Here is a 14,312-nt window from a genome sequence, read left to right on the forward strand (position 1 = left end):
AATAGTCATCAGCCTGTTTTTCTGGACATAAATCCTAACATGTCCTATCAAAATTGTCTAACCTAAAGGTTGGACTAACAAGTTTACAGGAGGATGGTCTTGATTTGAAGACTCTTAGCTAATGCTAACTATAGCTGAAGAAAATCCTGTATGGGAAGAGAAGCACTCTCTAAACAGTCAGAAATCAAACTGTTTGAAATATGAGCTCCTTGAATTCCAACCAGCTCCTTGAATTCCATTAAGCAGAAAAATGGAAAATCCCTGTGGTTCACTGAGCATGGAACTAAGATCCCAGCTTCCCTGTGACTTAACTGCAAGATGCTTTTATCTCCTCTGGGAACTGAGATGTAGTCAGACATCAAGCTGAATCATTATACTAGGGGACTGCACAACTTCAGTTTTTGAGGAAGGAAGCTGGAAAATCTCATAAATGGTCCTTTTAAGAAGAGCAGATAGCCATTTTAATTGCATTTCTAACATAGATAATTGGATACATATTAAATGGTTTTCTGATGGGAAGTCTATAGATCACTGCCTGCCTGTCCCTATCATTTACTAAACACATCTATGGAATAAGCATGCCATCTCAGTCCTCATCAGCAAACCTTTTCATGGAGTTATGAAGTTATTTGGTTAGAGGAGGAAGAGGGAAGTGCTGAGGCATAAGAAGTAACTCTAATTCTTTACCAAGGAGCCTACAATGGGCAGGGTGGGTTGAGGAGAAAGTTTTGCTGTCCAAAATAAATCACCATGACAAGTTAATGATTGAAATTTTGCAAGTCTGAAGCAAAAATTAAAACACAGATAATATTTGTGCACTAGCAAAATACAATGTGGATGATACTAAGTTACGAGGAGCTGTTGACTTCCTTGAGGGTAAAGAGACCTTGCACAGAGCACTCAATAAATTAGAGGGCTTGACAATCAACAACAGTAAGAAGTTTTACAAGAGTAACTGCCAGATTCTGTACCTCTGATGGGGCAACAGTGGGTATATGTACAGACTGGGGCATGAGAGACTGGAGAGCAGCCTCATGGAAAGGGATTTGAGGGCTGCGTTTGATGTTAAGTTGAATAGGAGTCAGCAGTGTGCCCTGGCAGACAAAAGGGCCAAAAGCATTCTGGGCTCTATCAGGCACAGCACTACTAGCCGGTTTTGGGAAGGGATTGTCCTGCTTTACTCTGCACTGGTGCAGCCTCACCCTTACTACTGTGTGCAGTTTTGGGTGCCCCAACATCAGAAGGACATAAAACTATTAACATCCAAAGGAGGGCAACAAAAATGGTGAAGGGTCTAGAGAGCAAGACATATGAGGAGTGGCTGAGGTCCCTTGGTTTGTTCAGCCCAGAGCAGAGCAGGCTGAGGGGAGGCCTCATGGCGGCCTGCAGCTCCCTCACGAGGGGAGCGGAGGGACAGGCGCTGAGCTCTGCTCTCTGGGGACAGCAACAGGACCCGAGGGAACGGCATGGAGCTGGGACAGGGAGGGTCAGGCTGGGTGTTAGGGAAAGGTTCTGCACCCAGAGGGTGGTTGGGCACTGGGACAGGCTCCCCAGGTCAGTGGTCATGGCATCAAGCCTGCCAGCGTTCACTTGGGCAATATGTTGCCAAACATATGGTTTAATTTTTATGTATTCTTGTGTGGAGCTAAGAGTTGGACTCAATGATCTTTGTGGGTCCCTTCTAACTCAGGATATTCTGTGATTCTATGATTCTAAGAGTACTCATGTTGGGTCTTGTTACAGCAGTATTTCTTCAAGGCCTATTTTAAGAGGGGTAGCTTCCTGCAGCACAAATATAGCTCTCAGGTGCATGTGTGTTTCTCTTGATACTCACAAGAGACTCACTTTGCATATCTGTCAAGGCTTTGGCAGAATACCTGCAATTTAATTCCAGAATACTGTGCCTTTCCATTCATTCCCTGCCCACACCAATTAAAAGCACTTTTACCTCCCCAGATCTTTTGAAAACTAAACCAGAATCCCACAGCAATCTGAAAAGGAAAAGGAAGCCAGTTAATAACGATTCATGCTGTTATCCCTGAAGGAACAATAGCAAAGAAGCTATTATGTTTTTTGCCTGTCACATGTCTCCATAATAGAGTTTTGAAAGCTCTGACATCAGTGTAATAATCTGGATCACTTTAACTCACAGTAAATACATTTCACTCCCCTTGTTTGCTTGAAATACTGATTTGATTCTATCAGCTGCTTCATTTGAAATTGTACTTCCTGGCATCTAACAACTCGTCATACAAACTGTTCAATGAAGATTAATCTTCACTGTACTGGAGGTAGACACCTCATTCTGAAAAACTTCTGAGCAACTAAAGAATGTCATTTTGTCCTCTGAAGGTCAAAACTCTTCTTCGCCTGGTCTCTTCTGTTTGTGTTGCTCTCTACTTTTTTTTTTTTTTATTTTATTTTATTTTATTTTTTTTATTTTTTTAGCGCTGCAGCTGCCATTTAACCAAGACACTGTTTCTGAATTTCCTATTCCTTCTCTTCCCTATGTTCTTCTTCTCCTTCATTTTTTCTTCTGTCAGCATCTCAGTATTGTCTGCGTGATTATTGATGCTGGTAAAAGGGATGCTTATTGATCCTTCTGTGAGGGGGTGGATGCTTCCATGCACTCTCTTAGGGATATATCCTCTCCATTTTATGTTGTAATGTTCTTTGTTGCTACAAACGTAGTTGTCAACTCTAACACCTTCCTTATATGTCCCAAGCACTTGTCACCCTAGTCACCAGTTTCACTTCCTCCTGCTCAATATGATTGTTGATCCAAAGCAGTATTATAAATCACAGAATCACAAAATGGCCAAAGGTGGAAGGGATCTCTGAAGATCATCTAGTCCAATGCCACTGCTGAGCAGGACCACCTAGAGCACATAGTGCAGGATGGCATCCAGGCAGGTTTTGAATATTTCCAGAGAAGGAGACACTGCAGGCTCTCTGGGCAACCTGTTCCAGTGCTGTCACCCTCACAGTAAAGAAGTGCCATCTCATATTCAGCTGGAATTTCCTGTGTTTCAGTTCATGTCCATTGCCTCTCATCTGGTTGCTGGGCGCAGTTGAAATGAGACTAGCTTGACACCCTCCCCTCAGATATTTATATACATTGATGAGGTCTCCCCTCAGTCCACTCTTTTCAAGGCTAAACAGGCCCAGCTCTCTCAGCCTGTCCTCATACAAAAGGTGCTCCAGCCCTCCAGTGGTAGTGGTGCTTGGTGTTATTCCTACCGAGGTGCAGGACACTGCACTTGCCCTTGTTGAACTTCATGAGGTTCCTCTCGGCCTAACCCTCCAGCCTGTCGAGGTCCCTCTGAATGGCAGCACAGCCCTGTGGGGTGTCAGCAACTCCTCCAAGCTTTGTGTCATCAACAAATTTGCTGAGGGTGCACTCCATTCCATCATCTAGGTCATTGATGATTAAGTTGAAGAACACTGGACCCAGTACTGACCCCGGTGGGACACTACTACCTACAGGCTTCCAAGTAGACTCTGCACCACCAAGCACTAACCTCTGAACATGGGGGAACAATAGGATTGTTCTTTAAAAAGGCAAAATCTTTCTGTTTATGATACCCAATTTTCCCCATTCCATTAGCACTAAGGAATTCTTGACAACAGAGGTATATGCAGAAATCAGTTATTAAAACCAAAGACATGCACAGATTAATTAGTGACCAAGAGGTCCTCACATCTTCTTGGTCCTTCCTAGCAATATTGCTGTAGATTTACGCCATGAAGATGGAGGGGTGAATTAGCTCACCACCAGCAGTAAATGCACAGGATATTTATTTATTTATTTTTTAATAATTTTTATTTTTAAATAGAACCTGTCAGTTCTTAGTGCCCTTTACATATTTTGCATACTGTAGCCCTGCAGATCCCATCTTAGTAGCTCAACACCACTAAGATTAAGAGGGAATCGCACTGAACCACAGTGGCAGCAGTATCAGAAATAAGTCTCAGCTCTGTGACAGCTCTGAGTCTCTCACACCACCATCTTTAATACAGAACCAGCCATTCCTTATCTCCTCTGGAATAAAATGGCACAGTAAATTAAATAGCTTTCTCTTTTATCTCCTTGCTTTTTATTTTTATTTTATTTGTGTGTGTGTGTGTAGGGATGGAGGGTAACATGATGTGACATCAACCTCAGATTCTTATTTCTCATCCAGTAAGCTGTCCCTTACTGATTATATCTAGCCAAATATCTATGTTGTATATGTCACTGCCTTCAATTTCTGTAGGTTATCTGAGGGTTTTGGGGTCATCTGATGAGTTCTTATTGGGTACATGGACTAACAAGGTTGTGAGTAATTTGAGATGTGTACATGTACAGAGATAACGTGGCTTCACTATACCAGCGGTGTATTTAGCACAGTTTGAGAATCCCAGATCTAAGAAATGTATTCTGATTCTTTAAAGCTCAGGGATATAGTGGGTGAAGACAATTTGGAGAGTATTTCATATGATTTTGAGCAACTAGCTAAATAAGAAGAGGTCAGTGCTGAGGATTTGGTATTTACATCTTGAATCCTCATAATGTAAAGGACATAGGATCTTCTAATAGGTATCTATTTTAAAGAGGGAAATCTGACCTAGCAGATAGAGTCAGGACAAGGCTGATTAGCCACTTAAGGAAATGTGCTCAAATTGGGAGGCTGCTTTGATCTGTAGGGGATGTAGGTGGAATGCATTGCATAGCTACAAACCCACTCTTTTGCCCTGTAAAGTAAGTACCAATAGTCACTTATTTGTCAGGAGGTGTCATGGTGGCTTATTTGTAGTGGTTCTGTAAAAGGCAACATTGCCCAAAGACTGTCTACTAGATTTCACTCTGCTTTAAAGTCATCATATTGCTCTAACAGCTTTGCTTTCTTAACATGTGTTGTTCAGATATTAGCTAATTCATGTATTTTTCTCTCACAGTGGTGTAATAAGACCTGAAACTGAGAGGGTTGAATGGGTTGCCTAAAGTCACCTAGAAAGATGATAAACCAAGAGGATTAGAAGTCAGCAGTGAGTTAAATATTGGAAACTCTGCTGTTTCTGTGCTCCTAGATTCTCATGCTGGTGTTTACAGACGTAAACCACTGATAAATGTTTATAAATGAAATTTATAAATGAAACAGAAATGACAAAAACAAAGATGAAGGTGCCAAAGGCATTGTTTGTGTCTAAGAAAATCTCTTTATTTTCAGTCTTTTGTTGGATGAGATCTTGTGGGCTTTGTCCAGACAGCACAATAAAGTACATTTCTCTTTTTGACACATGCACACGCATGAATGTGTGCATACACACATGTATTCAAAGATTAGAAAAACACAGGAGTCCAACAGAAGAAAAAATATGCAATCAGATAACTAAAGGCAGTAGTGCAATAAGTATACACACATTTTGAAATAGGCAACTTTAATCTTGGCTTTTTCTAATTTGAGCTATTGGTTTTATAGTCATAACAACATTTATTTAACAGAATATGTCATTGCCTGGATTTAAAAAAACAACAAAATCTAAATAAGCCCAAACCACTGAACTTCCATCTCATGTCATGGAGTTGATTCCACGTAGAGCACCATCCACAACTAACATAGTCTCCTGCCTTTTGAGCTAGTGGGGGAATTCTCACATGTAAGGCTGTCCTCCCCTTTGACCTAGAAAAGATGGGCAGTATTCCAATACATTTCATAAATATATATTGACCCCACAGGAGCAGGAGAAAGAAAATACTAAGTTCCACTGAAGACTTTCCAGGAAATCATGCTATAGTTTGACTTTATGCCATAGACCTTTCTGAGAGATTTTTCTGTGCATATTCCACTTCTGCTGTTTTGTTTCCTATCACTTTCCTTGTGTGATTTCCTCTTACCTTTTCAGTCCTGGTCTTCCCCTTTGGTGTCCTGTCTCACTCATATCTTTCCTGCCCATCTTTGTGTATTTCTCCAGATCTCACAGCTCATGTTTCTGTTCTTAATGCTAAACACATATGCATTGCTCAGTCAGGCCTCTTTCAGCTCTTAGTCCTAATACCTCTTCCTTACCAGTGTCAATTCCAAGCTCTTCCTTGGTGTGGCAAGGTGTTGGAGAAGTCACTGACAGCCGGGAGGGGATGACCACCCTCTCAAATGTTCTAAAACAGGTCTGGTAACTACTTCCATTGTGTTTTACTTCCTGACATATGAGGATTTTAAAATTGAATCACTAGTGTTGAAAAAAACTAGTAAACAGCCAAGCCAACCGAAGGAGGCTTAATTTCTGTCAGTAGAATAAACAAAAAAGATCTGAAGAGACACATGGTTTAGATTTGTTTAGGAAGAAAATCCTTTTGTACAAACTTAGTTGTATTAAAACCATGCTGGAAAAGTCAAACCTCTTAATTTAAGTGTCTGAATATTTTGGATTTCTCTCACAAGAACTAACTTGGTTCTACACACTTCTGATATCAGTGGAAACCCCTCAGGAAAATGACATTCTTATAACATTTTCAGTAGCGAGGATCCTTTATTTGCTACATTAAACATTTACAATCTAATGTCTAATCTTCTCTTTCCCCCTTGAGGTATGTCAGAATAGGAATGAGTTTTCCTGGCATTCACATCTACATTAATGATCTGTCCTGGGGCTGTTTTGTTTGGGATTTGTGTGGGTTAATCATGGTGTTAAGATCACAAATTGAATCCTTTTATAACAATAAGTGGGGAAGTTAATTGAATTTTACTTTTTCTTGATGGTGTAGTATGCAATATTTTCAGGCTTCTTCCATTTATGTTCTCAGTACTACTAAAGAGGTCGATAGCTTTAGGTATTCAACATAATGGACAGTTAATAGGAATATTTCTTCTTTGTTTATAAATTCCGTAGCTAATTTCATGAAGACTTAGGAAATCACTACTAATCTTGCAGTCATTAGAGCATCACATTAGCCATACTGCTGCACCTACCTCACCCTTCTCCTGCTGATGCTTGGTTGTAGTTAGCACTGCTAGGAAAAAAAGCTTTCCGCTGTGCTGGTTCAGAATATGAAGCAACTGCATGCCTGTCTCATCTCCTAGGGTTCTTGCACTGCAGCTCATCACTGCAATATTAGAGCCTGTATTCACAGCCCCTTGGAAAAAGCTCTTTTCACCATTCAGGGAACACAAAGAAGCTGGGAGCTGGATGCAAGCAGCCAGAAGAGCAGGCGCCTCAGGAGAAAAATTTCTGGCACTTGAATGCTGTGGCTTGGCTCATGATCTGAGACTATCTTATATTTTTGGCATATTCCCGCGCATGGATATATCCATGTAGTCACAGGAGCGGACAGTGTGTGGGTGTATGGGAAAGCTGATCTGTGGTGCTTGTGATCCTAACACGTGCAAGGCTTTGTCTTCCCTCCCACCTCTGACCTGACATGTCTAGTAATGGCGGTGTCCCACCGCACTGTTTTGTACTGTTCACATCCTCATCCACTCTGAGATATTCAGAAAAGGTAGAAGTCCTTTTATTCCCCAGTGAAAATGTCCACAATGACATTGAATGCCAGGCATTGTAGGCAGGTTAACTTTATGCCTTTAACTGATTCATCATAACTTACCCCATTTTGGCTTTGCTGCACCGCGTTGCGATATATTTAGAAGGAGCAACGATCCTGCAGTTTCAATCCCATTGTCAGCTAGCAAGGCTTTGCTTTTGTTTCCAAACAGCAGCTATTGTGAAGTGTTTTGAAAATCTTGGCTGCACAATATACTGTGCATGCTTACCGTGGTTTATGATATAAATGAGGGCTGGAAACATTTTACTTGCTGGAAGGCAAATGCGTCTCACAACCCCCAACCCCCATCCCACCCTCCCCAAAAACAACTTTTGGCAAGCAAAATTTTAGCTTATGTTGTAGTGTTATCCATGTTAAAAGGTTTTTAAGTGAGTGAGCATGAGCCACGTGGGATGGAACCATCTGAGACCCACCCCACACACCTTATCTCTTGGCTAGCTATTGACCCATAAAACCAGAGGTTGCGCTTGCTCCAGATTTCCAGGTAGCAGAAGTCACACAGCTCTTTTAAAAGCAGTCACATGACCCAAAATTCTTCTATGGCCACCAAGAACAGATGTGATGTAATTTAATTACACCTGTGAATTATCATTTTCTTCTTCAGTCATGCAGATAAGGCTCAGAAGTGCCCCAGCTAAACTATCTGTTGTATACTAGTGCTTTCTTTTCAGATTTTTTTTTTTTTTTTTTTCCCTGGTGGATTTCTTTAGAATTTCAAATGTTTCTAAGGTCCTTCTGCTTCCGGCTGCCAGGAATGGTAATGGTTAAGGATTGTCATTCTGTGTTAGCTGCATTGTTTCAGTGGGTCAAAGCTCTGGTCCCCATTAAGTGCATACACTCCTTCATGGAGGAAGGAATCGATAGACAAGACAAAATGTGTGGTGACAATTTATGACAGTGGTGTAGCTCCCTAGTGCCTTTGGAACTGTTGGAGGAGTAGTCATGTCTGCTGCAATTCACTTTTTAGTGCTATAAAAGATCTTTACAAACACTCCTTCAGTAAGGGCTGCAGAGGGATCTCCTGAATTGAAACTAGATAGTCATTAAGGACTCTTTGCAAAGAGCTTAAGGGTCTGCTGTCAGAGCACGTTAAGCAATAGTGAACACTAAGCAAAGAGAATCAGTCTGTAACCCAGAGTGTCAGCAGACGTAAAACAAACCCAGCCAGCAATTGACCCTCGTTCCACTTTTCTCACAAGCTCTGTTGTGTAATGAAAAAGCCCTAGAGGTTGCAACGAGCATTGTTCCCTGCTGGCCTTTCTGAAAAAGAGCAGGTGGATTGGGATCACTTTTAGATGTCAGTGTTACTTCAGGAGATGTGCAGGCAGCTATCTTCTTTCCTAGTTTTTTTGCCGAGCCCTTCTTTATTTTCTCGTTCCTCCCTCCCTGCTCTTTGTTGTTGTTGTTTTGGTGGTGTTTTGTTTTTTGTTTCCTGTTTCTGTTTTTCCCAGACTCATAGCTGCTCTGCTGTTTAAATTGCCTTCCGAATATGATGCTGGCAGCACTAGTGATGTATCTCTGGAGTCCTGCACTGGCCTCTGAGGCCCATAATGACCTTGGCAGCTGTAGGTGCTGCCTGACTCACCTCCCTGACACGATAAAATTTCTCTGTATGCTTCCAGCCTCAGTGGGCCACTAGAACATGAGCTACAGAGACATTTCCCATTACCTGTTGTCACTGTCTTGTTCACTTATCAGGATGGAGAGCTTCTCAGTAGATAAGGATCTCAGGGTCCCTCTTAATCATCTTTTTTTGAATGACAGGAGGAGCTGCAGCACAATTATTTTTTCTAGTTACCTCAGTACTGTCAGTGACCTTAAGTTGCTTCTTGTTATTCAGTTACCAAAATTGTTTATGAGATGCTATTCTTCTCTCCTTCTGGAATACTTCATGTGATGATTTAAATCTCTCTCCTGCTGCTTCCCTATGCTTGGGGGCATTGTTTGATTAAAGACCCTCCAGGGAGAAAAAATAATGTAATTTAGAGATTCAGTTTCAGGCGTTCAGGTGCTTGAGGATTTTCTTATATGTTTCCTTTTTATTTAATGAGATTTTAGTAGGCAGCTCTCCTGATATCTTCCTTGTAGACTCACACACGTTTTCTCTTTCTCTTTCTCTCTCTCTCTTTTTTTTTTTTTTCTTTTTTTTTTTTTTCTTTTTTCCTCCTAGTGGCTGAAGAAATGGAATGGTTGTGAAAAGCCAAATCTCATGTTATTAAAAATGCTGCCTTCATCTGAGGGAAATTATTTGCTCTATTTTTACATTTTTTTTTTTCCTGAGAGAACATGGACACATGTCAATGTTGTTTGTACATGGAATAATACCTTTTTTGATTTGTCTTAGTTTTGTCTTAAGTGAGGCTGTGACTTTTACTTTTACTGTGTGGGTTTACTTTTACTGTGGATGCTTACTATGGTTGTCACATTGCTTTGCAAATACAATGCTGAGGCTGATAATGTCTGAGTATTTTTTTTCCCTTAAATACTAGTATAAAATGAAGTGCAGTAATATCCATGCTGCAGTTTTTTTTTTTTTTTTTTTTTTTTTTCCCTGCCCAAATAAGTAAAGGTATAATTATAAAATAAATACTTCTCTAACCTTACTTATGACAACAAACAAACAAGCTCAGGCTGGAAAACAGAAGCAGCCCTATTCTTTCATATTAGTTGATGCAGTTCCAGGAATGATCTGCTAGAGAATAAAGAGGAAATCCCAATAATACTGTTTACAATAAAATCCTAGTAGAATTTAAAAATAAATTAGAAAATATATTTATTTTTCAACCATCTAAGTATTTTTTTCTTATTTTTCAATACTTTGAATCATTTCTGTAGAATTTTAAGAGTTTTGAAAATGAAATTTCACTCATATTTGAAAGCACAAGAACATCTCCTTGAACTCTTGTGCTGCAGTGTGTTCTTTTCTTTGCATTAAATAACTGATGTTCACATTAGACAATGAAGTACAGAATTTAACTGAATCTGCTTTAGCTTCTTCAGTATGAAAAGCAGTTGAAAGCCAGAATCTTTGATAATTACGAATGGGTAAAATTATGATATTTTTCATCATAATGATGAATATTATGTTCCTGTTTTTAAGTGACTGTTAAGATATAGATAACAGAGAGTTTTAGTAAGGATATTAAAAAGCAACAACAACAACAAGACATATTGCAAATCTTATTTTAAAGTGCAACAGACCTCATTTAAGGACATTTTTTCTTTGTTTTTGCTTTCCCAGCCATCCCTTTAGGAATTATAGTTGTACGAGGAGATTGTGACTTGGAGACCTGTCGGATGTACATCGACCGTCTTCAAGAGGTGATTTTTTTGTGTGTGAATTTAAGTGTCATTTATTAATCTGTGCTCTGCTTCTTCTAGTCCCAAGTGCAGAGGTCTAATAGTTGCAGCAACCTTGTATTGAGAGTACGGCCGTTTGCCTACTGCTGAAAACAAAACTTAGAGTTATGATATGCTAACAAAAGATGAGTAACACTGAACATCATTTCCTAAACAGGAAATAATAGATCACACTGGAACCATTTAAATGATAACAATTGACATGGATGATTGTGTCTACTTCTGCTTGAACGTGAACAAAATATCAGGATTCTTCACGTACATTGCTGATATTCTACACATTTCTAAGCAAAATAGAAATTAGAAAGTGTGTTACGTAAGGATAAATATCATAGTATTTGAATGGATCTAATTATGCAAATGTCATTCTCTAACACTGCTATGGAGTAAACAGAGACACCAACATTAGATATCAATTTGAAATTTCCAAATATACAGAAATGTTTGCTGATAAACTAAAAATAATGTTGCTTTTATCATCTTGAATGTTGTGCCGTAAGAGTTCATTCTACAGTACAGTATGGAAAATGGAGAATCCAAATACCGCATTACTTGAATAATTTAAATGTGTATGCATTAGTGATAAAGCTGATGTATTTTCATAAACATAGTACCTCTCACTGTTTCTTAATCTTTTACTGACATCTTTCAAAACCATTTTCAAGTGTGAGGACTTTACATGGATTTCTAAGTAGCTGTCCCAATTGACATGGGAGGTATGGATCTCATTCCTTCCACTGAACTATTTGAGAGGCACGGAATTCGCTGTGATTTTGAAACTCTGCCACTTGAACCCAGAATATGGAGCATTGTATTTGACTACAGGCTTTCATCTTTTTAGCATTTCAGACCTGATTTACGACTATTATTGTGCATAAAAACTTACTGTAAAGCAATGTATACTTAAGGCATCTGACGATGGAAAAATACAATAAAATAATTGGGATGATGTTCACAGCAGACTACAAATTGCATGTGATCTCAGACTGAGTTCAAAACAGCCTAATATGGACAGTATTTGATGGAGAGTGGTTCTGCAGCGATGGAGGAAGGATGGCTAGAAAATGAATTACCCACAGTGGTTGTGGAGGAATTGTGTTTCTCCAGTCTTTTGCAAGGGTCTTATTTATTTATTTATTTATTTATTTGGCTTGATTTGGCTCAGTCCCATATGCTGGGAATGGAGGTGCCAAGGCCTTCTGCACTCTCCCAACTTGCATGCCAACTAGGAAGCTATAGCCTGTATGATATAGCCAGCTAAAATTGTATGACAAAATATCTGTCAAAATAAATTAGATTCCTGAAGCCTTCTAAGCAGCACAGTCATTCTGATATGACCTCTCTGGCATGAGGTTGTCTTAAAACAGGGAGAATTTCCAGTGGTTTTCTTTAGTGTATTAATTGCTCAGAAATATTTGCAAAAAAGATTTAGGGCTTATAGCTTTTTTTATTATTATTATTATTTCATTTTGCTGCTGATATTTCTAAATTTAGATAGTTTTTATGGAACAAATACGTCTATAATATGGTAAAGATCCATTAACATAACCCCTGTATAAGTTTTTGTAGGCGTCTTTTTTCTTTTCTTTTCTTTTCTTTTTTGACCAAATGCATGCAAATCTAAACTTAAGTGAGCTTTCCATGGCTATTCTTTGGTATTTGCTTAATGCCCTTAAAAACAGTGAGAAATACTCGCAAAATTATTTTATGGTGTTTTCCTAATGACTTCATATAGAAGAACTGCAAATAACTTCTGTTAATTTATTTTTTTCATCATTGGCATGTCCTTCATCCTCCTACTAGGACCTACAGTCCGTATCTTCTACTACACAGAGAGTTCACTACCAGGTAAGATGAACTTTCTTTTTATTAAATGAAAAAAAAAAAAAAAAAAAGACACTTAACAATGTAAACTGCATTCTGCATTTGAACCCAGATTTTCTTTTTATTAGAAAGCATGTGTTAGAGGAATTTTGGTTACCATTTGCCCTCAAATGATGGAAGTTCATTCTGCTTTCCCTAGGACAATCCTCTTCCTTGCAACCTCATGGAATCTTTAAATTAGCACAACATGATGTGCCTTGCCTCTTGAAGTGATTGAGAAAATGTGTGCTTTAGGACAAATGACAAAAGTAAAATTTTTTCTCTGAGAAATGGAACAACAGCATGTTATATTGCATAGATGTAGTAATAATGTCTACCACTGACAAAAGAGGTATATTAGAAGGCCTAACCTCTAATAATTCTGTGCACCACAGGCATCTACCTCTCATTTAACATAATCTTCAGAGTAATTTTTTGATTCATCCTGAACACAAATCTGTCTTTTGTATGTGATGACAGTCTATTTCTAGGTGGCTAGTTTTCAAAATTGTGTTCTTTGTGTGTTTTACAGCTATATTCTACAGTTTATACAATACAGAACTTGGCTTTATAGTTGGAAGCATTGTTCAAGAGCATGTTATTTTCAGTAAAATATTGCACTGCACAATGCTTTACTTGGGAGTAAACTAATTTAGATTAACTCTGCTGACTCCTGAGCTAACTTGACATTAGTGCAAAGACTTGACACAATGGTCAGTTGACACAGTGCCTGGGACCACAAGACTGAAGCTTGCATGGTGTTGATAGCCTTTTCCTAGATTTAACAATGAAAATCTTGTTGGGATCAGCAGGAATGAGTTCACTGAGAAAACATGCAGAGATCCAGCAGATAGGAATGCATCGTGGTGATTCTGTAAATGATTTCTCGGGTCTTAATGATTACCTGGGTGATACAGAATTCCAGTTTGGCAGGACTGCCAGTAAATGTGCTGAACCCAGGAAGATACTATGAGAAAATGCACATTTGGCATATTTTCCTAAAGTTGTCTTTGTCATACCAGTTCATTGTTTGTTTCTGCATTTTGGCCTCCAATTTTAACCTCATATTTTTGACATTTGTGTCAATCATTGCCCTGGAACTGAGCTTTAGCACAGCATTAGTGTCTAGTGAATTGCCTAATAAACCAGCATGTATTATTATTCTGTTCCACTCCCTATAAACTAACCTGAGTGGCTGCTGACTGTTCCATGTGTAGGAAACTGCCTGAGGTAAAATGAAGAACTAAATCTGTGCGTATGGTGAAGGGCCAAAACAGAGAACGAAATGTCAGAAATCAGCCCCATACTTGGCTCTAACCTCTGCAGTTACAACAGTATATAAATTAATTGCCTAGCCATTTCCTCTAGTGCACATCAGTGTGAAATCCCTAACTTTCTATCATTTTTTAATGATGCTGCATTTTGAATGCACCCCCTCTGTGTTTTCTCTTCAGTACTTGTTTATCCTGAATTCTTCAAATACTGTTTTATAATGCTTTATTCTCAGCGGATTGTTTCTACAAACTGTCTTGCTAGGTTAATTTGAAGT

The 14,312-nt window shown here is 39.1% G+C and overlaps 1 protein-coding gene across 6 annotated transcripts in view; it reads left to right on the plus strand.

Moving 5' to 3' along the window:
* Positions 1-14,312, plus strand: part of DGKI (diacylglycerol kinase iota) — a 217,036-nt gene that overhangs the window by 146,480 nt on the left and 56,244 nt on the right. For all 6 annotated transcript variants that reach the window (XM_035343056.1, XM_035343065.1, XM_035343080.1 and 3 more), the window contains 2 exons: positions 10,782-10,861; positions 12,704-12,748. In XM_035343056.1, coding sequence (XP_035198947.1) covers positions 10,782-10,861; positions 12,704-12,748 — 125 coding nt within the window. The remainder of the gene's footprint in view (positions 1-10,781; positions 10,862-12,703; positions 12,749-14,312) is intronic.

This window comes from Oxyura jamaicensis, chromosome 1 (genome assembly GCF_011077185.1).
Source record: "Oxyura jamaicensis isolate SHBP4307 breed ruddy duck chromosome 1, BPBGC_Ojam_1.0, whole genome shotgun sequence".
Classification (NCBI taxonomy): domain Eukaryota; kingdom Metazoa; phylum Chordata; class Aves; order Anseriformes; family Anatidae; genus Oxyura; species Oxyura jamaicensis.